This window comes from Stegostoma tigrinum, chromosome 27 (assembly GCF_030684315.1).
Source record: "Stegostoma tigrinum isolate sSteTig4 chromosome 27, sSteTig4.hap1, whole genome shotgun sequence".
In the NCBI taxonomy this organism is placed as follows: domain Eukaryota; kingdom Metazoa; phylum Chordata; class Chondrichthyes; order Orectolobiformes; family Stegostomatidae; genus Stegostoma; species Stegostoma tigrinum.
This window is the reverse complement of record NC_081380.1, coordinates 44,590,157-44,615,999: the sequence shown is the minus strand read 5'-3', so window position 1 is coordinate 44,615,999 and position 25,843 is coordinate 44,590,157. Positions and strand designations below refer to the sequence as shown.

Sequence of the window (25,843 nt, the reverse complement as noted above, 5' to 3'; positions counted from 1 at the left end):
TATCACAAACTTCTACAGCGTTCCCAAGGACCCCCAGCTGCATTTAAGATAAACTAATTCAATGTAAACCATTCAGAATACCCTCTAACCCTAAACTCTGTCTTCAGTGAAGGCCTCACTTCATCCCTAAATGCCCCGAATGGCCTACTCCCATGTTTCTATGATGTGGAACAATATCTTTTGTCATTTCGTCTTTCACACCCATTTCCTTGGCCAAGTTCTTCCTCCTCCAAATAGTGACCAATGAACCCATATTCAATACTCTCCCTCCACCTGGGCCTCTCCTTTGGTTTCTCATCTTCTATAGATCTTTTACTTGTGAATTCTGGCATGATGTCAGCTGACTTTTCTTTTCTGCTCCTATCATTCACTCTGACCTTTGCCCATCTGAACTTGTTGTTTCCTACTCATAGATCTAACCATAACATTGTCAGAAAACTGTAGACAAGAGAGTTAACATTATTGCCTGCTATTCTGACCCTTATCTAGTAGAAGCCAAATGCTAACACTCCCAACATAATCTCCTACCACCCTCTGGACCATGACCCCACTATCGAGCATGAAGTCACAGTACCTATGGTGAAGAAAATTCAGTGCTGACAAATAGCCATTGACTGAAACATTGACTCAGTTTAACTCCACAGATTCTGCCTGTCCAGCTAAGTATTTTGTACATTTTCTGTTTCGATTTCAGTGCAAATTAGAATGTGACTTGTTCCCACCATTTCATTCAAGTCCTGGCATTTTTTATGGCTGATGAGTGTACTTGTTTCTAACAAATGTGATGGAATTAAGAATGACTGACAAAAAGTAGTCAGTGAGCTTAGAATCATCTTCTCTGTAATCAGTTTCCTGTAAATGAGGAATGGGATTAACTGAAGCAAATACTAACAATGTGACACTTGTGTCATCAATGCAGTTTTAATGATGCAATTTTCAAAAAGGTTTTCCTTGTTTCACCAGTTTTCTGCTGTGATCCCTTTAAATTAAATCCCTGTGTCAATGTTTTTTTCAAATAGTACTCTAATTCAATGGTGCTATCAACCTTCAGTTCTGCTCATTGTATCTGTGATGATCCTTTGAACATTCCATCACCCTGCCATGGTGTCTTTTCTAATGTATATACACTAAGAGTTCACATAATTTATACACGGGAAATCGTGTAGGAAGTCTTATTGCTCACTTGTTCTTTTCATTGGCACTTAAACCATTCAGTACAGTTCCAGCATGATGCATAACTGGGCATAGCAGTGCAGGAAAAATTACATATTATTGCCTAGTGGTTAAATGTGGTAGCAAATTATGACTTGCAAGCCAAATCATTGATTTAATGGTAAATCTACTGTTTCCTTGTTTCAGCTTGGTAACAATGTGAGGTGTTTCAAAACTTACTGTCATGTGTACTTCAAATATCCCTGTAACTATCTTGCGCATCCTGCCTGACTTTCGCCCCATTTATGTCTAGTGACATAATTGCTTTTCCTTGATTTATCCACCAGGAAATAGACTTGAGCCAGTTTGGGAGAAGTCCCTTGCTATCTACCCTAACCTCAGAATCACTCTTATCCCACCCCATTTTCCACAGGTACTTTCAAGATGATGCTAGAAAAGTGGTGTTCAAAACAGGCGAAATTGAAGTCCTGCCTGAAATCCAACTAAGTAGCATAATTCAACAATGGCAACAATAATAACCTATGTTTATATAACACCTTTAGTGTAAAGAAATGTCCCAAGGTGCTTCAAAGGAACGTACAAAACAAAGTATGAAGCAAAGTCATGATGGAAATAGTAACTAATTGATGAGTGCAAATATCTTGGAGTGTGGTAGGTTAGAAGAGATTACAGAGTCAAGAAGGAAAAAGCTTATGGCAGAATTTGAAAACAGGGATGAAAATTTTAAAACCAAGATGTTCCTTAAACAGGAGCCAATGTAGGCTGGTGGGTCTGGGTGGGATTCTCATCAGAGAGTCAATGTGGATTTGATGAACCTGCTTCCACACTGTTGAGGATTCTGTGATTCCATGATGTTGCTGAGGGTCAGCTGTAGGTGAGAATTATGAGTAAATTGATTTGGGTAAAATCAGAGGTAGTTGTACAAGACCAGGAAGAGAAGCCACTGCAAGTAATTTTCTGGCTATGACTAGATAGATAAAAATGGAACTAAGTGAGAGCAGTCCCATTGACCTGGATGACATTAAATGTGCTTAGGAGAATAGTGTGGTCAACCGTGTCATGAGTTATAGTCAGATCACAAATCATAGAATCTCCACAGTATGGATACAGGCCATTTGACCAAACACGTCCACTCTGACTCTCTGAAGAGCACCCACCTACCATATCCCTGTAACCTTGCATTTCCCATGGCTAATCCACCTAACCTACGCATCCCTAGACACAATGGGCAAATTAACATGGCCAAATCATCTAACCTGCACATCTTTGGACTTTAGGAGGAAGCCGGAGCACCTGGAGGAAACTCACACAGACATGGGGAGAATGTGCAAACTCACACAGGCTGGTGCCGAGGGTTGAAATTGAACCCAGGTCCCTGGTGCTGTGAGGCAGCAGTGCTAACCACTGAGCCACCGTGCAAGGGCAAGGAGGGAAAGATTGTCGTAGTCACACAAGAAGTCATTTTCATAAGAGCCATTTTAGTCTAGTGGCAGGGATGGAAACTTGAAGAGATTCTAACATCAAGTTCCAGGAAAGGTGGAAATGGATTTGGGAGGTGACAACATGTTCAAGGACTTTGGAGAAGAGAGTTTGGGGGTGGGAAATCTAGTGAACATTCCTTTTGGAAAAAATTGAAATAATCAGTTAAGCAGTTTATTTGCCCTGGGAACCTGGACAACTATGCTTTTAATTTCCTAGACACATTCCTTTTCTTGATAAACCTGAAATGACATGCATGTTGACACATTATTATTGATTCCCCTGTTTTAGTGAAGAACATATAAATCCGATTCATTTCTGGCTTTAGTCAGCTGACTTCACAAGGATAGCTACGATTACAATTAGCACACCAGTCAGGATTACTTGTTCCTGACTATTATTCATTGACCTCAGTCAAATAGGTATTCGTCAACTGAGAACGAGAACTATGATGAGGTACTGCTCAAACACTCACTGGGTTAAACTTGTGCGGTGGCTGTGGTACTTTGCTAGCGTGACAATGGCTCAGAATTCAAAATACCTTCTCTTCTGAGGAATAGCTGTAAGATGTTATGATTGAAACAGCTGCCTTGTTTGCCTTGTTTTTGTACAGGAGGTAGCTGTGGTTCTGCCTATGTACAACTAAAGGTATCAAGTTTGCCAGTTATGCCCATATCTTAAGAGTAAATTGCAAACAGGTAGCTGGGCCTCTGTAATGAAGAAGACTAAATTGGGTGACTATAAGTCAATGTTGAGGGGACAAGTTCCAAAAGCAAATAGAGTCAGCCACTGCAGGAGACAAAATTGTGGTTTAAAAGTTGTGTATTGGGCTGCATGAGGTTAAAGAAAGTGGTAATCATGCAAGTAATAATACAAAAATCAAAGGGGTATTGTTACAGAACAGCTCAGTCCTAGAATTTGTAGCTGTTTATCTTTTATTCGAGTATTAGTATTTTTGTCAGTTGTTTGGTTACATTATCTGTTCAACTGGAGATGAAAGCCCCCAGCTGACCACTCACAAAGGCTTTGCGCGGACCTTTATAGGCTGCCACAGTTAGCCAGTGATCAGATGTCTGCATTAGCAGTCATTATCCTTGATTAGAGTTGACCTTTGTCCTCTGAGGTCAGCAAACAAATACTCACTTTTCTTTCCCTCTCTCAACAGTGGGTGTCAATACCATGCTTCTGTCTTTTTTGGACAGTGTGGAAGTGTAGAAGATTGTGCACTTTACTGAGTAAGATTTGAGTTCCTTGTAGTTATTCCAGCGGAATAACGTCATAAGTATAGAATGAATCTCCCTGATGGACAATTGATGCACTCCTTCCTGAGTCACTAAGGAATTTCTCGAATAAATGAGCAGGATACATATGACACTGTTAAAAGTCAAAGGCCAGGCTCTTGTGGTGCAGTAGTAGTTTCACTATTTCTGAGACAGGATGTCTGGGTTCAAGTTCCACCTGCTCCAGAGGTGTGTCATAACATCGCTGACTACGTTATTAGAAAATATCAACAAGTCAAAGATCTAGTTGCGTAGTAAATAGATATCCTGTATTAGAAAAAAACGACTTTAGACTTGTATCCATTAGATCTGCCGTAGGTAATTTTTGTCCTTACAAATCCTGTCAACTTCTTTCCTGAAGGTGATATTTTTTCTCGAGTACATGGGTATTCAAGATCCAAATGATTGTTCACCATCTGTGAATGTGAACAGGGACTGTCAGCTGGCTGTTCCCAGTGGAGTGAAGTGAAACTCTACCACTACTAATCCTGTTCCTGATCCTATCTTCATTGAATGTCCACTTTTGTGCATTTTCCAAGAGAAATTACTGAAACAGGGTCAGAGCTGCAAGTTCCCAAACTCAAGCACCTGAGGCCAAATTTAACACTCCTATAGCAACTCGAGCAGTTAGAAATCTCAGCTCTTGTATTGAACATGAGCACCTTAACAGTGGGTCATAAGAGTGGCAGTTCCTTTATACGCACTGTACTTTACATGCCCTTGAAGAACAAACCTTACTACTGCATTAAGGTGTTTTTTGAAAATTAGCATTCCTGACGAGTGATTCTGAAACAAATAGCAACTCATCGTACTTGTTTTGATGTGAGGAGATACACCCTGTATTGCATATTCACATGTCTTTTCAGCAAAAAGTTCCAATTATTTTGACAACACTAAACTCAGAGATAATTTTGAGTAAACACGATGACTCAAAATTACCATTTTACTCAAAAGAACCATTTTACTCTGATTTATCTTTTTTGGACAAATTTACCCTGTCCGTTCTATTGAGGCATTTCTCCTTTCTTGCTAGGATTCCTTGGGCCAAGAGCTACAGGTTGTTGGCACCAACAACACATCTCGAAAGAGAAATGAGGCCCTGAAAGTAGAATTTAGGGAGCTAGGTGTATGACTGATAAAAAGGCCTCCAAGACATTAATCTCCTAATTATTCCCACAGCTATTACACATAGCTGGAAAACTGGAGGGCTGGAAGGGAAAGCTTGAGATTTCTGGGACATTGGGACTGATCCCGAGGCAGGTGGGACCGATACAAGGGAAAAATGTTTACACCTTGGAAGGACCAGGATCAATACCCTTGTGGGAAGATTTACTCATATTGCTAGGGAGTGCATAAATTAGCTTGTCTGGGAATTTGAAACTTGATGGTGAATTTAGTTAGAATAAAATTAAAACTCATTATGGGAAGTAGAAAAGCTATAAATTAAAGTGAAAAGTAGCAGAAACAAATCCTAAACAAAAGTTAGTGATCGGAAGAACTGAATATAGGATCTGTTTAGGTGGAGCCAAGAAACTGCAAGGGATGTTAAACATTGGTACAAGTGGTTTAAAGATCACAGTGTTAGTGATAATGTAGGGAATAGTATAAATCAGGAAATTAGAGATGCATGTAACAAATGGAATGCAGTAATCTTGGATGATTTCAATCTCTATATAGACTGGGTAAATCTAATGAGCAACAAATCTGTGGAAGAAGAATTCCTGGAACATATTAGAGATAGTTTTTTTTCTGGAGCAATATGTCAAGGAACCAGAGATAGTAAGAACAGCCAATGCTGGAGCCTGAGATAACACTGTGTGGAGCTAGAGGAACACAGCAGGTCAGTCAGCATCAGAGGAGCAGGAACGCTGACATTTCAGGTCGGGACCCTTCTTCAGAAATGGGGGAGTGGCAAGGGAGCTCAGAAATAAATAGAGCGGAGGGGTGAGGCTGGGGAAGGTAGGTGGGATGGTGATAGGTGATTACAGGTAGGCAGTGGTGGGGATCGGTCTGTGAGGTGGGAGGAGCTGATAGGTGGGAGAGAAGATGGGTACGTTATGTCAGGTCAAGGAGGCGGGGATGAGAGGGAGGGTTGGTCATGGGATGAGGCCGGGGTGGGGAGATTTTGAAATCAGGAAAGTCCACATTGTGACCATTGGGTAGCAGGCTCCCAAAGCGGAATATTACGTGCTGCTCCTTCAGTTTCCAGCTGGCATCATTGTGACAACGGATGTATTATAGAATCATAGACTCATAGAATCCCTACAGTGTGGAAACAGGCCCTTTGGCCCAACAAGTCCACACCGAACCTCAGTGCATCTCACCCAGAACTATCCCCCTATAACCCACCTAAGTTACACATCCTGAACACTACAGGCAATTTAGCATGGCTAATCCACCTAACCTGCACATTTTTGGACTGTGGAGGAAACCGGAGCACCCAGAGGAAACCCACGCAGACATGGGGAGAATGTGCAAACTCCACACAGACAGACACCCAAGGACGGAATCAGACCTGGATCCCTGGTGATGTGAGGCAGCAGTGCGAACCACTGTGCCACCATGCCGCCCTGGAGGAGGCCCAGGATGGACATGTCATCCAGGGAGTAGGAGGGGAAGTTGAAGTGGTTTGTGGTAGATGCGGAGGTTAGTGGGGTGATATGTGAGGACAGTGGGGATTCTGACTTTTTTTGTGGGGAGGGGATGTGAGGGCAGAGGTGCAGGAGACAGAAGAGATGGAGTTGAGAGCATTTTTGACCACTGAAGCAGGGAAGTTGCAGGCCTTGAAATAAGAGGATATCTTGGATGTTTGGGAATGGAATGCCCCATTTCGGGAGCAGACGCAGTGGAGACAGATGAATTGGAAGTAGGGGATTGCATTCTTGCGGGAAGGTGGGTGAGAGGATGTGTAGTCTAGGTAGCTGTGGGATTCAGTCGGCTTGAAATAGATATTGGTTTCAAGGCAGTCACCAGAGATGGAGTCAGAGAGGTCCAGGAAGGAGAGAGAGGTATCAAAGATGATCCAGATGAACTTGAGGTTGGGGTAAAACGTGTTAACAAAATTCATGAACTGTGCAAGCTCTTGGTGGGAGCATGAGGTGGCGCCAATACAGTCATCGATGTAGTGGAGGAAGAGGTGGAGGATAGTGCCAGTGTAGCTGCGGAAGAGGGACTGTTCCTCATTTCTTACGAAGAGGCAGGCATAGCCCAGGCCCATGTGGTTTCCCATGGCCACCCCCTTAGGCTGTAGGAAGTAGAAGGATTTGAAGGAGAGAGATCCCAATGTGGCCTCCTCTTCAGATAAGGATATCCGTTGTTAGGGTAGAAAGAATGACCAGCTGGGAGTTCCAAACCACAGCATATAGGAACGCAACCCACACTTACCAAATCCTCAATTTTCACAGCAATCACCCAGTGCCCACAAACAAAGCTGTGTTAGGACACTATTCAAATGAACCACAAAACACTACAACACACCAGAACTATGCAAGTAGGAGAAAGAGCACCTGTGCAAGATATTTGCGACCAAGCACATTAAGAATCTAACAATGACCATGAATCTATTGTCAATTGTCAGGAAAAACCCATCTGATGCACTAATGTCCTTTAGGGAAGGAAACTGCCATCCTTACCTGGTCTGGCCTACATGTGACTCCAGACCCACAGCAATGTGGTTGACTCTGAACTGCCCTCTGGGCAATTAGGCATGGACAATTAATGCTGCCTAGCCAGTGATATCCTCCTCTTGTTAACAAATTAAAAAAAAGGGTATCCCAGCAAAAACCGAAAGAACTGTGGATGCTGTAAATTAGGAACAAAAACAGAAGTTGCTGGAAAAGCTCAACAGGTCTGGCAGCATCTGTGAAGAGAGGATATCCCAACAACTTCATTCGCAGGTGCCTACTGGATAGACAATGTCGAGGGGACACAGTGCACCCCAAAATACTGGCCACACTACTCTACATGAAGAACATATCAGAAATGAAAAGGAGACTCCTGCAACCACTAGGAATCATGGTAGCACACAGACCCACAGCCACACTACAACAAACACTCACAAGGAACAAAGACGCCATATCCATGATGTGCAGGACCAAGGTAGTTTATAAAATACCTTGCAATGGCTGCAACATACATTACATTGGCCAGAATGGTAGGAAACTAGCCAACAGGACACACTAACACCAGCTAGCAGCAAAATGACACATGGAACTTTCCCTCATCTCAGTGCACTCAGGCAATGAAGGCCATCATTTTATTTGGGACAACGTGACCATCCCAGTGCAAGCCAACTGCAGACACACACGGGAATTCTTTGCCACCTGGTTTTCAACCCATAATGCAATCAACGAACATATGGAATTGGACTCATAAAAACCCATGCAAAGGAAATGACACAAGCCAACTTAACAGATCGGATCATATAAATTCCAAACGGGATAGAACAACATCGCTTCATCGTAGGCTGCTCTGATGATGTTACCTAGCATGGAGACGAAATGTCTATACGATAACCAGCCACCTAGGTGAGTAAGCCAACAACTGCATCCACAACCTGAGCTACTAATGTTCACAAGAACCTTAAATCCCTTCATAATTGCCTCTTTTAGATTTACGACCTTTGTTCCAGATTGAACTACATCAAACACTCACAAGGACCAAAGATACCATATCCATGACATGCAGGACCAACGTAGTTTATCAAATACCTTGCAATGACTGCAACTGACATTACATTGGGAAGCCAGAAGAAAACTAGCCATCAGGATGTACAAACACCAGCTAGCAGCAAAATTGACATGACAAACTTTCCCTCATCTCAGTGCACTTGGTCAATGAAAGCCATCAATTTAGCTGGGATAACATGACTATCCTAGCTCAAGTCAACCATAGACACACACAGGAATTCTAGGAGGCCTAGTTTTCAACTGGTAATGCAATCAACAAACATGTGGAATTAGACTCCATATACAAACCCATACAAAAAAAACTTGAAATGACACAACCCAACTCAACAGACCAGATCATATAAATTCCAAACAGAGTAGAACAACATTGCTTCATCAGAGGCCACACTGATGATGTTACCTAGCATGTTGATGAAATGCCTGTACGATAGCCAGCCAACTCGGCGACCAAGCCAACAACCTCATTATGAAGGTATGAAAAGGAAGATGGCTGTGGTAGATTTGAAAAAATGCATTAAAAAGGCTTAATAGTAGATAGTCAATACATAATATTTAAAGGACTAATGCTTGATTTTCAAAAAAAAGCATAAATACAAGAGCATGGCAGATAGAATACAATATAGATAAGTGCGAGGTTAACCACTTCGATAAGAGGAACAAACAAGTAGACTATTTATTAAATGGTCAGAGGTTGGAAGATGTTGATGTCTGAGGGGACTTAGGTAACCTTGTTCATAAGTTTCTGAAAGCATACAGATGCAGTGAACAATTCAGAAGACAAATGACGTGTTTGCCTTTATTGCAAGAGGATTTGAGTAAAGGAATAAAAAGGTCTTGCTTTAATTGAAGTTAACACTGATGGGACTATGCCTAAAGTATTGTGAGTCTTTACCAGAGGAAGGATATACTTGCCATAGAGGGAATGTGGTGGAGTGTCAACAGATTCGTTTCTGGGAGGTGAGGTTGACCTATGAAGAGAGACTTATGAGACTGGGCCTACATTCTGTAGTGTTTTGAAGAATAGGATGTGATCTCATTGAAACTTACAAAATCCTTAAAGCGATAGATCAAATAGATAAAGAAAGGATGTTTCCCCAATTGTGAGAATCTAGAACCAGGGAACAGAGTCTCAGGATGAAAGGCAAGCCATAATAAAACACAAATAAAAATTAAAAGGCAAGCTACTTAGGACAGAGATGAGGAGGAACTTGTTCATTCAGAGAATGGTGAATCTTTGGAGCACTCTACCCCAGTGGACTGTGAAAGTTTAGTCGTTAAGTAAGTTCAAGACAGGTATTTACAGACTTCTAGTTCTATTAATGTAAGGGGATGTGGGGATAGAATGGGAATATGGCATTGAGGCAAGTGATCTAGAAGAGGTAGGCATGAGGAGCTGAATTTCTTGCTGCTGCTCCTGGTTCTTATCTCACTCAGATGCATATTCTTTAGGTGAGAATTTTAGCAGTGCCAGCTGCAGAGGGCGTCAGAGCTGAGCTCAATCCTAAACTTGGCCAAAGACCAGGACCATAGGCATTTTCAATAAAGGACATTCAGCCCATTATGCTTGTGTCTATGCCAGTTCTTTGCAAGAGAAATCCAAATTAAATCCTCCATTCCTTTCCTTTTGTCTCCATAGACCTCCTTTGTTAGAACATAGAACATAGAACAGTACAGCACAGAACAGGCCCTTCAGCCCACAATGTTGTGCCGACCATTGATCCTCACGTATGCACCCTCAAATTTCTGTGACCATATGCATGTCCAGCAGTCTCTTAAATGACCCCAATGACCTTGCTTCCACAACTGCTGCTGGCAACGCATTCCATGCTCTCACAACTCTCTGTGTAAAGACCTCGCCTCTGACATCCCCTCTATACTTTCCTCCAACCAGCTTAAAACTATAACCCCTCGTGCTAGCCATTTCTGCCCTGGGAAATAGTCTCTGGCTATCAACTCTATCTATGCCTCTCATTATCTTGTATACCTCAATTAGGTCCCCTCTCCTCCTCCTTTTCTCCAATGAAAAGAGACCGAGCTCAGTCAACCTCTCTTCATAAGATAAGCCCTCCAGTCCAGGCAGCATCCTGGTAAACCTCCTCTGAACCCTCTCCAAAGCATCCACATCTTTCCTATAACAGGGCGACCAGAACTGGACGCAGTATTCCAAGTGCGGTGTAACCAAAGTTTTATAGAGCTGCAACAAGATCTCACGACTCTTAAACTCAATCCCCCTATTAATGCAAGCCAAAACACCATATGCTTTCTTAACAACCCTGTCCACTTGGGTGGCCATTTTAAGGGATCTATGTATCTGCACACCAAGATCCCTCTGTTCCTCCACACTGCCAAGAATCCTATCCTTAATCCTGTACTCAGCTTTCAAATTCGACCTTCCAAAATGCATCACCTTGCATTTATCCAGGTTGAACTCCATCTGCCACCTCTCAGCCCATCTCTGCATCCTGTCAATGTCCCACTGCAGCCTACAACAGCCCTCTATACTGTCAACGACACCTAAGACCTTTGTGTCGTCTGCAAACTTGCTGACCCATCCTTCAATCCCCTCATCCAAGTCATTAATAAAAATTACAAACAGTAGAGGGCCAAGGACAGAGCCCTGTGGAACCCCACTCACCACTGACTTCCAGGCAGAATATTTTCCTTCTACTACCACTCGCTGTCTTCTGTTGGCCAGCCAATTCTGTATCCAGGCAACTAAGTTCCCCTGTATCCCATTCCTCCTGACCTTCTGAATGAGCCTACCATGGGGAACCTTATCAAATGCCTTACTAAAGTCCATATACACCACATCCACAGCTCAACCCTCATCAACTTTTCTAGTCACATCCTCAAAGAACTCGATAAGGTTTGTGAGGCATGACCTGCCCCTCACAAAGCCGTGTTGACTGCATTTAATCAAGCCATGCTCTTCCAGATGGTCATAAATCCTATCCCTCAGAATCCTTTCTAACACCTTGCAGACGACAGACGTGAGACTTACTGGTCTGTAATTGCCGGGGATTTCTCTATTTCCTTTCTTGAAGAGAGGAATTACGTTTGCCTCTCTCCAGTCCTCGGGTACGACTCCAGTGAAGAGCGAGGATGCAAAGATCCTCGCAAGTGGCGAAGCAATTGCATTTCTCGCTTTCCAAAGCAGCCGAGGACAAATCTTATCTGGGCCTGGCGACCTGTCAATCTTAATGTTTGACAAAATTTTCGGCACATCAGCTTCCTCTATCTCTATCCATTCCAGCATGCACACCTGCTCTTCAAAGGTTTCATTCACTACAAAGTTCGTTTCTTTCATAAAGACAGAAGCAAAAAACTCATTTAGGGCTTCCCCTACCTCCTCAGATTCCACACACAAGTTCCCTATGCTATCCCTGATCGGCCCTACTCTTTCTTTGACCATTCTCTTATTCCTCACATAAGTGTAAAATGCCTTTGTGTTTTCCCTAATTCGTTCTGCTTTTCCCTAATTCATTCTGCATTGTTAGAAATTTTTTTTAACTTTGCCCTCCGTGCATTGATCTCTGCCTCAGATACACCTCAACCACACTTTCCAGATGGCAGTGGAGGGTGTAGCAACAGATATTGGCATGTATTTGGAATTTATGCTGATTTTTCTGATAATTACTGCAATACATTGTCATGTTAATACTTAATGTCTTAATATTCTAGCCTCATTAAATAATTTTATAGTTGCTATTTAAAAGAATCTGAAATGATTTGGAAGGAATTGTTCCTACTTGCATCACTTTGAAGTTCCTTCTGAAGTAATTGTTCCCTCCCTTTCAAACCAACAATGTAACCTCTTCTTCCAGAAACGCACACTGACAGTTTATCCTTGAATTGTACTGTCCCATCCCTACTTTCCCTTTACTCTGCAAAGTTCTTGAACATTTTGATGCCTCCTGAACCCATGTACTTATTTTCCAAATGTCTGTATTTGAATTTGTCGTTTCGGGTTTTTGCCCTTTCCACGATGCTGAAAAGCCCCAATCATAATCACCAGTGTCTATGATAGCAGACAAAGTGAGCAAACTCTTCCTCGGTTCTTTGTAACCATTGGGAAGTGATGGCCTGGTAGCATTATTGCTGGACTGCGCATCCAGAGCCCCAGATAATGTTCTGGGGATCCGGGTTCAAATTCTGCCACGATGGAATTTGAATTCTATAGATATCTGGAAGTAAGAATCTAATGATGACTGTGAATCCATTGTCAATTGTCAGAAAAACCTTCCTGGTTCACTAATGTCCTTTAAGGAAGAAAACTGCCATTCTGGCCTGCATGTCACCCCAGACCCACAACAATGTGGTTGACTTATATCTGCCCTCTGGGCAATTGGGGATGGGCAGTAAATGCTGCCTAGCCAGCAACACCTCTTATTCCTTGACTGAATAAAGAAGAAATAAAAACGATCAAGACGGCCAGCCAGCCAACTTCCTGTCACACCTGCCCCTTATGGTCCAGTGTGCTAGCACTGTAATTGCCTGCCTGTACTGTTATCCATTTACTCGATTTTGGAGCATCTTGAGCAATGAGTTGTCTTACATTGCACTGTTAGCCCAGTCATCTTTGCATCTCCACTGTACTCCTGCAGAGTTTACTTGCTTCCTTGCTGCTTTGAATCCTTTGAAACCCCTTCGTAATCTCAAATGACAGTTGTGCCCTCAGTCATCTAATCTCCCTTGGTCCAAAGTTACCTTCCTAATCTCCACCCAGATGCAACTTTCCTACACTTGTTTAAGACCTTAAAAACTGCCTTTTTTAAAATCAAAGCTACTCCTTCTCATACTCCTTTTTTGGCCCAATGTACACTTTTTTCAATGAAACTCCATGGGACATGTCAATGTATGAATAGAATCACAAAAGGATCATAGAATCACAAAATTTCTACAGTGATCAAAGGCAGTTTGTAAATGAATATTGTTGCTCAGTCAGTTGGCAATGCTCACTAATCACAGCCACTAATACAGTGTGTAGTTTTGTACATATGAAAGGCTTGATCATTTATTTATTTTAAGGAAAACAAAAATCCTCAGGCTGTACGTCACTTTCTGCTCAACAAAATACACCTCTGATTGAGAGTTTTCCTATGGTGTCAGTCTCCCTCCTGGAAATAATTGTGATCGCCTCAGAGCCACAGCAAGAAAGCACTCAAATTTCAAAAGCATGAAGTTTGTAGATGTCATAAATGTGATTTCTTTTGCACTTCATCGACTAATTGTAAAATTTGTGTCCTTCAAGAAGTTGAAAACCTGGAAAAACCTGTTGTGTCTTAATTTTAAAAAATGGTTATTTCAAAAAAACAAACTTGTACATTCTTCAATCCTGTTTCTGACATGCTAGATTCTTAAGAGACTATATCCAAACCATTTCTGATGGTAATTATAAGCTGGTTGAAAGAAAACTATTTAAATCAAGAAAAGAGTTAAAACTTGCTTTAAACCAGTAAATGAAGGCATGTTTATGGATTAGATTACAAAGCCTAGTTAAATTAACTGCTGCAGGTTTTTAAGACTGATCAAATTGACTTGTAGGTATTGCTGCATAGTTAACTTTATTTTCCTTTCAGTAAAGTTGGTCTTCTTTTGGACTCCCACTTTACCCATGTTATTGCTCTGTAGCTGGGATTTGGACAGGGCACTTACTTCCAGTGTCTAAGTTATTACACTATTGCTAATGGGGAAAACCCAAAACCGCATTTCATAAATATAAAATAGTGACAAATAAATCTAACCAGAAATTTTGAAGAAATGTCTTAACCCAAAAAAATAATAAATTTGCAACCACTAACACTAAATGATATGAATAGCATTATTAATCGAGGCTTTTAAAAATAAATTGGATCATCATGTGAAAAGGAAATATTCACAGGACTACATGGAAAACGTGTAGTCTTGGCATAGTGTGAGTTGTCCTTACAGTCAGTATAGATATGATGAGTTGGAAAGCCTATTAGGTTGTAACCATTTAAATGTTTCATAAGTATATGAGGGAGAAAGGCATAAAAGAATATGCTATTAAGGTGAAATGCTAAGAGAGATAAATATCTTTGCAGTATAAATACCAGCAAGTACATTCAAGCTAAATAGCCTACATCTGTCCTGTAAATACTATGTAATTAAGTGAAGTAAAGAAGCAGTGGAGTTGTCCGTGTTAGTGTCACTGGATCGTGGTTAGGAGCTGGAACTTCCCCTAACCAAAGCTGTATGGATTAAGGTAGTATATTGGCACAGATAGAGAATTGGCTAATGGACAGGAAACAGCAAGTAGGGGTAAGGTGTTCTTTTTCAAGTTGGCAACCCATGATCAGTGGAGCTCCACAGAGATCAATGCTGGCAGCATAACTGTTTACAATGTATATAATGACTTGGCAAAAGGAAATGAATGTACTGTTGCTAAATTTGCAGCCATCACAAAAATGGGCAGGTTGTGAGAGGAGTATGGACAGATTGCAGAGATATATTAATAGGTTAAATAAGTGGGCAAAAAGTTGACAGATGGCGTATAATGTGGAAAAATGAGAAGTTATTCATTTGGAAGGGTTATAACAAAGGAACAGAATATTGTTTAAATGGAGAAAAGCTCCAGAAAGCTGCAGCGCAAAGGGAAAGCTGGCAAACAGTGCAACAGATAATTAGGAATATTGATTCTCATTTCCAGGAGGTTGGACTGGAAGAGTGGGGAAGTCTTACCACAGCTGTACAAGGTCCTGATAAGACCACATTTGGAGTGTTGTGACCAGTTTTTGTCTCCTTATTTAAAGAAGGAGACAGTTCAGAGAAGGCGGAGAAGATCCCTGGTATGAAGGGATTGTCTTAAGAGCAAAGGCTAAAACAGGTTGGACTCCACTCATGGGAGTATGGAAGAATGAGAGGTGATCTCATTGAAACATAAATGCCTTCAAGGCAGAGGTTGATAAATTCTTGATCTCACAAAGAATCAAGGGCTACAGGGAGAGTGCGGGTAAGTGGAGTTGAAATGCCCATCGGCCATGATTAAAAGGCGGAGTAGACTTGATGGGCCGAATGGCCTTACTTCCACTCCTATGTCTCATGATCTTATGTAAGATTCTTAAGAGACTTGACAGGTGAAAAGCTGAGAGGATATTTCCCCTTCTTGGGAGAGTCTAGGACTAGAGGTCATAATCTCAGAATAAAGGGGCAGCAATTTAAGATTTTGATGAGGAGGAATTTCTTCTCTCAGAGGGTCATAAGTCTTTAGAACTCGTCAAAGAGAGCTGTGGGCATAGAGTCCTTGTGTATATTTAAGGCTGTGATAAATATTTGATCAGTTGGGGATTCAAGGGGAGGAAAGTGCTTGAGAGGAATGTCAGATCAGCCATGATCCTATTGAATAGCAGAGCAGGCTTGAGCCAAACAGCCCACTCTTGTTCCTATTTCTTACGGTCTTATAGTTCTAAGGCCAATTATAGCTTCCCTAGTCCTATCTGAACAGAATGACTACTTTTCCATTTTGCTGTCCGTGTGCCTCCTGAATCTTAGCAAAATGGTCCAAGGCTGTGAGACACTTCATGTGAATGGCAGGATGTAAGAATGTAAGTTGATGAGCAGCTAAATGACCAGAGAGCAAAATTCCTGTATTTAATATTTCTGAAAACCCAGCTCCTCTCCTTTCTTTCTCAGCCAAGAGGCGGTTCACCCATCCACTGCCTTTCTAGCTGATGATTTCACCCTTACCTCTGGGTAAATGCTATCACTTGCAGTGTACCATGTGGTGTCTTTGTTAAATTGGCGCACCAAATATAAGGAACACTAGGCAGCAGAAAACTAGTCTTGGAAGAGAAGGTAATTGTTAAAATGCCAATATATTGGAAAAATAAGTCAATTACTTTAAAACGGTATTGATGAGATTAAAACAAAAGATCAATTTTTTTTAAGTTTGACCTTTAAAACATTAGGCTCAGAGACAATTCTATTCAAAGGAAAGGAAAGAGAAAATTTTCCTTAGTGAGTGAAACTATGGGCGCCTGATGCAGGCATTGTCCTGTACTTGAGTCTGTCCTCTGGGCAGGGGAATGAGCCACAAGGTAATTGCACAGTACTCTGACCACTCCTGTGGGACTGACTAATGAAGGATAAGAGAAATACAATCTTCATACTGGCTGACTGTTAGAAAACTTTAATAATTAATTAGTGTACTGCTATTGCACCCCAGGGTCAGGGATCAAGGAAGAATCTTTAGGCAGCTTTATGTGCAACATTAAGTGGCCATGGTCAGGATGTGAATGTTATGAACGTGATCTTTGTTCAGCTAATTTTACAAAGTAATATAGGATTAGAGAAAGATTTTCCAAGCTCTGATTTCAGATGTACAGTTTAAAAACAACACTCTGGTTTGTTCTCAGGGAAATTTTCTGGCCAGCTTTTGTATGTTTGAACAGAAGGGAAGGCTACAGTTTTTGTTAGCACCTATGCCAATTGTAGCTTGAATTATGTATATTTGTGAGCCCTTGTTTATTATATGTATTGTGGTGTTTGGCATCATGCTCTGCAGCTGAGTTTGTTTTTCCACAAAGGTGCCCTTGCTGTTTTATAAACATATTGTTGACAGGATGTGAGCATTATTAGCTCAGCTAATATTTGTTGCCCATTCCTAGATGCCCTTGAGATGGTGTTGGTGAGATGTCTTTCTCAATCACTGTAATCTGTGTAATGTAGGGGAACTCTGTTGTTAGGAAGCGAGTACCAACATTTTGACCCAGCATCAGAGAAAAAACAGCAATATAGATCCAAGTAAGGATGAGAGCTTAGAGGGGAACTTACAGATGGAGGCATTTCCATGCCCTTGCTGTAGCTTCCCTTGTGGTGGCAGAGACCACTGGTTTGCAAACTACTGTCGAATGAGCCTTGTAAGTTGCTGTTGTGGATTTTGTGTAAGGTACGTTGCCATTGTGCATTGGTATTTGAGGGAATGAATGTTTTAGGGGGTGAATAAAGTGGAAGTGGGTACTTTGTCTTGAAAGGCGTTGAGCTTGTTGAGTGTTGTTGACCACGCTCATCCAGCCAAGAGAAGAATATTCCATCATTCTCCTGACCCGTGTTTTGTAGATAGTGGACAGACTTTGGGCAGCTAGAAAGTAAATTGCTCAGCTCAGAATGTCAAGCCTCTGACCTAGTTTTGTCGCCACAGTATGATGCGAAAATGACCTGCTATTCCCAGTATGAGGGTCATTGGTTCTCAGGATGTAATTTATTCATTCAACATTTCTCATACATGATATTGTTTCATGTTTTTAAAAGTGACTGAAGATTGCATTCGGTGATTTTCCATGAACTGTTTGTTTGACTGTTTTGTTGGTGTTAGTGGAATAAAACACTGGGTTAAAAAAACAGCAGGTGCATCAGTATCTGACAAAAGGAGTGTGTGTGTGTGTGTGTGTGTGTGTGTGTGTGTGTGTGTGTGTGTGTGTGTGTGTGTGTGTATATATATGTGTGTGTGTGTGTTTAACTGAGGATTGAGGGATTAAGTGTGGAACAGCTGTCTCAATGCTTCAGGCTATATTCATGCATGGCATAATATTCATGAAAGTTTTACATACGTTGGCGGAAATCACAAGTGTGGACTTTATTTCACGATGTTACTGTATTTGATGTTAATAGGCTGCACCTGACAATGAATGAATGACTTTATTCTAAAGGAGATTTCCATGTTGTAAATCCTTTTATAATAGGCTCTAGAGAGGATGAGACAGAGTGTATATGCTAAGTGACTAATAGCAAGTGCTCCCATATTAAACAATGTGACTGCACACCACTCAGCTGTTTATGACTCTCACTCACTTCCTGATAACTGAATGATTATTGGCAAACAGGTTATTCAGTGAACAGGAAACAACTGCTTCTCGTTAGGTTGACATGAGCAGACACAATCTGTCTCCAACAGATTTCTCCTTGTGTCTCCAGCATAAAACAGTTCAGACCACAGTATGTTATCATTAAAGAGGAATTGAACTCATAATTGTAATTGGTAGTCAGATGAACTGTCATTTGCTCGTGCTGCCATGCCCTAGATTTGTTTCTGTGAAGAGCAGGTCAGAGCCATACTGACTTCTTCCTCGGAAGTTGAGGAAATGATTGCAGAGAGGAATTTCCTGCTGCAAGCACTTCCTTCATAAATTTGATTGTTCTGTGGACAGGAAACATTTGCAATAACTAGGTCTTTCCCACAGTTACATTGACACGTCTAAAATAGAGGCAAATATCTCTAGTTGACAAGCAAAGAGAGAGAGAGGGAGAGAGACAGGGAGACAGAAAGCAACATAAATGGATTGAGAAGGAGAATTATGAGGGCTAACTGAGCCAAATAGCTCTTCCCGAATTACTTCACAACATCCAGATTCAAATACAATGCAACTGTCCACAAGTTTTCAGGTTGTTAAATGTAAGTATAACTGACAAATTCTGAGATCCTTATTGAATCTGGAAGTCATTGTACATAATGGTAGGAATAACATAATTAGGGAAAAGATTCAGGTTTTCCAGAGTGAATATAAGAGGTTAGGTAGAAGTTTAGAAAATAGAACCTCAAAAGTAATAATCTCTGGTTTACTTCTGGAGCCAAGCTCAAATGAGGGAAAGATAAAAAGGACAAAAGAGATAAATCAATGGCTGAAGAGATGGTGTAATATTCAGGGATTCGGGTTCTTAGATCTTTGGGATCCCTTCCGGGCCAGAAAAGACCAGTTCAAAAAATCTAGTATTCATCTGTATTGGAGAAGGACCAATATCCTAATGAAAAGATTTGCTAATTCTACTAAGGATTCCGTAAACTCTTAGAGAGAGGGAGTGGAGGGATCCTAAGTAGCAGAGTAAATAGAAAGATAGATGAGGATAGTTTTGAATTTGGAAAGAACAAATTAATTAGAAAAGACAGGCAAGAGCAAGTCAGAGGATGAAGTAACTCTGAAAAATTAAACTGCATATATTTCAATGCAAGGCGCCTCATAAGTAAAGCTGACAAACTCAGGGCATGTTTGGCAACATGGGATTGCGATAGTTTAGCTTTTACGAAACTTCACTGGGAGATAGACAGCACTGGCAGCTCCAATATTCTGAGTTTCAAATGCTATAGGAAGGATAGAAAGAGAGACAGAAGAGGAGCGGAGTGGCATTTTTGATTAAAGAAAATATTACTGCTGTAACTAGAGAAGATGTTTATGAAAAATCACCCAATGAAAATATATGGGTTGAAATTCGAAATAAAAAAAAAATCACCTTGAGGAGATTATATTATAGACCCCCCAATAGTCAGCGGGAAATTGAGGAACAAATATGTAGAGAGGTATCAGATATTTGTAAGAATTATAGGGTTGTAGTAGTAGATGATATTAATATTCCAAACATTGACTGAGACTACCATAGTATTAAAGGTTTGGATGGTGAATAATTCATTAAATATGTTCAAGAAAATTTTCTTTGTCAATATGTAAATGTTCCTAGTAGAAAAGGAACAAAGTTTGATGTTCTCAGGTAATAAGACAGGGCAAGTGACTAAAGTGATGGTAGGACAACACTTTGGGTCAAGAGATCAGAATTTTATTTGTTTTAAAATGGAATTGGAAAAGGATAAGCCCTCCATTAAAAACAGTTTTTACTTGTAGTGAGGCAAATTTTAATGGTATGAGACAAAAGCTTTCAAAAATTGATTGGGGTGTGCCTCACAGGTAAAGGGACGTCTGATAAGTGAGAGGCTTTCAAAAGTATGATAACAAGAGTTCAGAGTTATTGTGTTCCTGTTAGAGTGAAAAGTAAAGCTGATAGGATTAAAGAACAATGTATGAATAAAGATATTAAGTTCCAGTCAATAATAAAAAAGAATTATATATTAGATAAAAACAAGAGAGCACAAATGAATCTGGAAACTCACATCCAGAACCTCAACCTGAGCTACAAATCTTCTCAAAACTCGCTAACAAATGAATCTCTTGAACAGTATAAAGAATGTAGGGGCATTCTTCAGAGGGAGATCAGGAAGACAAAGAGAGGGTACAAGACAACCTTGGCAAATAAGGTTAAGGATAATCCAAAGAGATTCTATTAGTACATAAAGAGCAAGAGAGTAACTAGAGAGAGAGTAGGGCCCCTTAAAGATCAAAGAAGTTGTTTTTGAGTTGAACCCTAGGAGAAGGGAGAGATATTAAATGAGTATTTTACGTCAGCTTTTAATGTAGAGAAAGAAATGGAGGCGAGAGAGCTCAAGGAAATATATTTGAAGTTTACAAAACAGTTCACATCACAGAAGACGGAGTGCCAGAAGTCTTAGAAAATATAAAGTTGGATAAATCACTGGGACAAGATCTAGTATATCCCAGGATTTTGTGGAATGTTAGAAGGACACTGTGGAGCCCCTTGCAGAAATATTTGTATCATCTATAATATGGGTGAAGATGTTAAATGTCTAGAGAGTGGCTAGTGTTGTGCCTTTGCTTAAGAAGGGATGTAAGGAGCAGATCTAAGAACTATAGAGCCATGAATCTGATTTCAGTGGTGGGTGAGTTGTTGGAAGTGATTCTGAAAGATAGGACTTATATGCTTTTGGAGAGGCAAAGAATGCTTAGGGATAGTCAGCATGGTTTTGTGCAAAGGAAATTGTGTCTCACAAACTTGATTAGTCTTTTTGAGGAAGTAACCAAGAAGATTGAGGGCAGAGTGGTAAACATTGTTTACTTGGCCTTTAGTAAAACCTTTGACAAAGCTCTACCTGATAGACTAATCTGTAAATTTGGATCACATAGGATTCAGGGTGAGCTTGCCAGTTGGAAACAAAATTGGCTTGGTGGCAGGAGACAGAGATGGTGGAGGGCTGTTTTTCAGACTGGAGGCCTGTGACCAGCAGTGTTTCACAGAGATTGGTGCTGGGTTCAGTTTTGTTTGTCATTTATTAGGTGAGAATATGGAAAGCATGGTTAGCACATTTGCAGATGACATCAAGATTGGTGTCATGGTTGGCAGTGAAGAAGGGTTATCTAAGATTACAAAGAGATCTTGATCAATTGGATCAATGGGCTGAAGAGTGGCAGATGGAGTTTAATCTGGATAAATGCTGGGTGTTGCACTTGGTAAAACAAGCAAGGGCAGAGCTTACACAATTAAAATTAAAAATTAAAAAGAGTGTTTAAGAAGGTGTTTAGTATACTTGCCTTCAGTGCTCACACCTTTGAGTATATGAGTTGGGACATTATGCTGAGGTTATACAGTACATTGGTGAGGCCTCGTCTGGAGAATTGTATCCAGTTTTGGTCACTCTGTTATAGGAAGTGTACGATTAACCAAAACTCAGGAAAGAGTTTTGGAGAAAATACCAATGTGTTCATGGGTTATAAGGAAAGGCTGGATAGGCTGGGATTCTCTTCATTGGAGGTTGAGAGATGACCTTGTAGTGGTTTGTAAAATCATGAGGGGTATAGATAAGGTGAATAGCAGGTGTCTTTTCCCTCAGGTGGAGGATTTCAAAACTAGCTGACATATTTTCGAGGTGAGAGAGTAAAGATTAAAAAAAAACATGAAGGGCAAGTTTTTTTACACAGAGAGTGGTTTGTGTGTGGAATGAACTTCCAGAGGAAATGGTATATGTGGGTGGGTACAATTACAACATTTTAAAAACTTTTAGATAAATACATGAATAAGAAATATTTGGAACAATATGGGCCAAGCACAGGCAGGTGGGACTAGTTTAGTTTAGGCTTATGGTTGGACAGAAGGTAGTAGGAACTGCCGATACTAGAGAATCTGAGATAACACGGTGAGAAGCTGGGTGAACACAGAAGGCCAAGTGGCATCAGAGGAGCAGGAAAGTTGATGTTTCGGGTCGAGACCCTTCTTCAGAAAAAGGTGAATGGTTGGACAGAAGGGATTGTTTCTATGCTATATGATTATGACTTGACGACTATGTGTGACATTTAAATAGCCATTTACTGGTATTAACTGTCAGGGTTCATGAAACTCTCTAGAGCCTAGAAGGAGAAGGCAAAAACCTCGAAGCGATCAAATATTCAAAGATTTAAAGCCAAGAATACTACATGCTATTTGAAATCCACACAAAGGATCATTTTTCTTTGTTTTGTACTTGTTGACTGAGATAGGTATTCTCAATTTCTCAATTGTACACAAATAGATACTTTAAACAGTGATGGTTAGTATGCTTTGGGTAGCTGATTGTATCTTTTGAAGGTTAGAACTGAAAATTTCAAAATGTGTGGGTGATTTTGTATCTTGTTTGGGATTATGTGGATGTTGGTGAAAATATTCGTAGGAAATCCTTAGGAGTAAGACCGTATTTGCTAGTGTCCTGAAAATGTGTCCCTACTTGGAGATGGATCCTCCATTTGTAATTATGTGAGTCTTCTCGGAGGGAAATGAGTATCCAGGTGTGAACTAGTATTTTCCAGAGCTAACTGGGATTTTAGAGATATTCTCAAAGTTTGTTGGAAATGTATCAATATTTAGAGCTCATCCACCCATCAAGTCTTTAAAACACAACAGTTGACCCTCTTGCAATGAAATAAAACAAAATAAGTGCTTACTACAGAGTTAAACTGAAATCATGCCATTGTTAGATTGCTAACGTGATAATAACATTGTTTTCTTCTCATAACAGTGGTTTCGCCTGTCAGTCCAGCACCCAGTTTTATACGCCATGAGTCTTATGACAGCCTGGGATCAGACAACAGTGGTCAAGAAGATGAGGAGTGGTTGTCACAGGTATGGTTTGCAAAAGAATATTTATCTATCACTAAGGATGGACAAAGCCTTATGATGATCTTTACTTTTCATCTTCCACAAACATGGGCTCACTTAAAACTCTGCTGTACATATTCTAACTCGTATCAAATGCAATCACTTACCATCCTGATGTCAGTATGTTGTATTGGCTTAAAATTCAATAATTTTTATCTTTAAAATGCCTGTCCTTGATTTCAAATCTTTCTATTGCTTCGCCCCCTCCTATATCCATTATCTCCTACATCCCTCTCAGTTCTTTTGAATTTCCTCCCTAAATCTGTCTATTTTTCAATATATTTCACTCACATTTAAGGTATTCCTTACTTTCACCTGTCCTAATATGTCTGCTTGGATCCTGTGGCAAAGATTTGGACTAATAACACTTGTCTGAAGCAGCATGGCTTGTCTGAAGTATCAGACACAGTTCTTGATAGAGAAAAAGAAAATGCATATTTTTAGATTTAGTGAGATTATCCTCGCAGGCATTTGAACCCAGGTAGCAGGTTCATTTTCGGCATCCACCTAACAATCATAGGATGAATTCCTAATCCAATTAAAAATGATTGGTGAAGGTGAAGAATCAATCAAAGGACGTATACCAAGAAAACAGTAACAGAATGCCATAGCAGGTAAACGAAGACACTCTATCCATTTTTTGCAATTTAAAACAAAAGTGAGTTCTGCTATCAGATCACTGCTGTGGTGGGGTGGACAGCAGGGAAGACAATTTAAAAATAAGGGACGTCTGATTTAGATGGATATGAAAAAGGTTTCTTTTCTGAGCGTTGTTAGACTTTTGAATTCTCTTTCATAGAGAGTCGTAGAAGCTTGTTCACCGAATATATTCAAAGCTAAATTAGACAGATTTTTAAGTAACTAGTGATTCAAGGGTTAGTAGAGTGGCAGACAGGAAAGCTGAGTTAAAGCTATAAATCAGAGCAGATGTTATAGAATTGAGGAGCAAGCTCAATTGGCTGAATGGGCTTATGAGTTTACAGGGTAGCCTGGGGCTGCTGGTGCATTCAGTCAGGCAGGGGAGACATCCAGTTCTGCTTTCAGTGTTGGTCCTACACAACTCTACACTTCCCATAATTCTGCCACCAGGAGGCCATTTCCAGATAGCTAAACTAACCCTCTAACTAAACTTATCCTTTGGTAACCGGAGGCCAAGGGGAAGATCTGAGACCCTCCTATCAAGCCATCAGGAAATGGCTGGCAATGTGAATGCGATGAAGCTGGATGGCTGATGCTACTTTAGTTAGGACCTCATCTCTGTTCCGAATTCTGGTGGTTTGTTTCATATTTCAACCTATGATGCTGATTTTGTTTGAGGTTGTCCCAAATGAATTCAGGGAGTTGAAAGTCCACTGGTATTATTACTGGGCTGTTAGTGCAGAGACCCAAGTGATGTTCTGGGGACTCAGGTTCAGATCCTGCAATGACAATTGGTGGAATTAGAATTCATAAAAATCTTGAATTAAGAGTCTAATGATAATTGTGAATCTATTGTCAATTGTTGGAAAAATTCATCTGGTTCGCTAATGCCCTTTAACTGGATTCACCTAAATGTGACTCCTGATCCACAGCAATGCCATTGATTCATAACTGCTCTCTGGACAATTAGGGATGGGCAATAAGTACTGGCCGAGCCAGCAAAATGCACACCTTGTGAATGAATACATAACAAAACGAATTTAGTTTTGAACTGCAGACATTCTTTTTACCAAACAGCAATATGTCACAAACAAAAATGAAGTAAGTAACTGCTTAATATGAGTTTGATGGGTTTTTAAGATAATAAAATGTGAGGCTGGATGAACACAGCAGGCCCAGCAGCATCTCAGGAGCACAAAAGCTGACGTTTCGGGCCTAGACCCTTCATCAGAGAGGGGGATGGGGAGAGGGTTCTGGAATAAATAGGGAGAGAGGGGGAGGCGGACCGAAGATGGAGAGAAAAGAAGATAGGTGGAGAGAGTGTAGGTGGGGAGGTAGGGAGGGGATAGGTCAGTCCAGGGAAGACAGACAGGTCAAGGAGGTGGGATGAGGTTAGTAGGTAGATGGGGGTGCGGCTTGGGGTGGGAGGAAGGGATGGGTGAGAGGAAGAACCAGTTAGGGAGGCAGAGACAGGTTGGACTGGTTTTGGGATGCAGTGGGTGGGGGGGAAGAGCTGGGCTGGTTGTGTGGTGCAGTGGGGGGAGGGGACGAACTGGGCTGGTTTAGGGATGCAGTTGGGGAAGGGGAGATTTTGAAACTGGTGAAGTCCACATTGATACCATTAGGCTGCAGGGCTCCCAGGCGGAATATGAGTTGCTGTTCCTGCAACCTTCGGGTGACATCATTGTGGCACTGCACGAGGCCCATGATGGACATGTCATCAAAAGAATGGGAGGGGGAGTGGAAATGGTTTGCGACTGGGAGGTGCAGTTGTTTGTTGCGAACTCCCCCCACTGCACCACACAACCAGCCCAGCTC

General features: G+C 40.9%; 1 protein-coding gene across 2 annotated transcripts in view; it reads left to right on the top strand.

Annotated features, from left to right (window-relative positions):
- Positions 1–25,843, top strand: part of bcas3 (BCAS3 microtubule associated cell migration factor) — a 1,086,700-nt gene that overhangs the window by 619,577 nt on the left and 441,280 nt on the right. For both annotated transcript variants that reach the window (XM_059655421.1, XM_059655420.1), the window contains one exon: positions 23,247–23,350. In XM_059655421.1, coding sequence (XP_059511404.1) covers positions 23,247–23,350 — 104 coding nt within the window. The remainder of the gene's footprint in view (positions 1–23,246; positions 23,351–25,843) is intronic.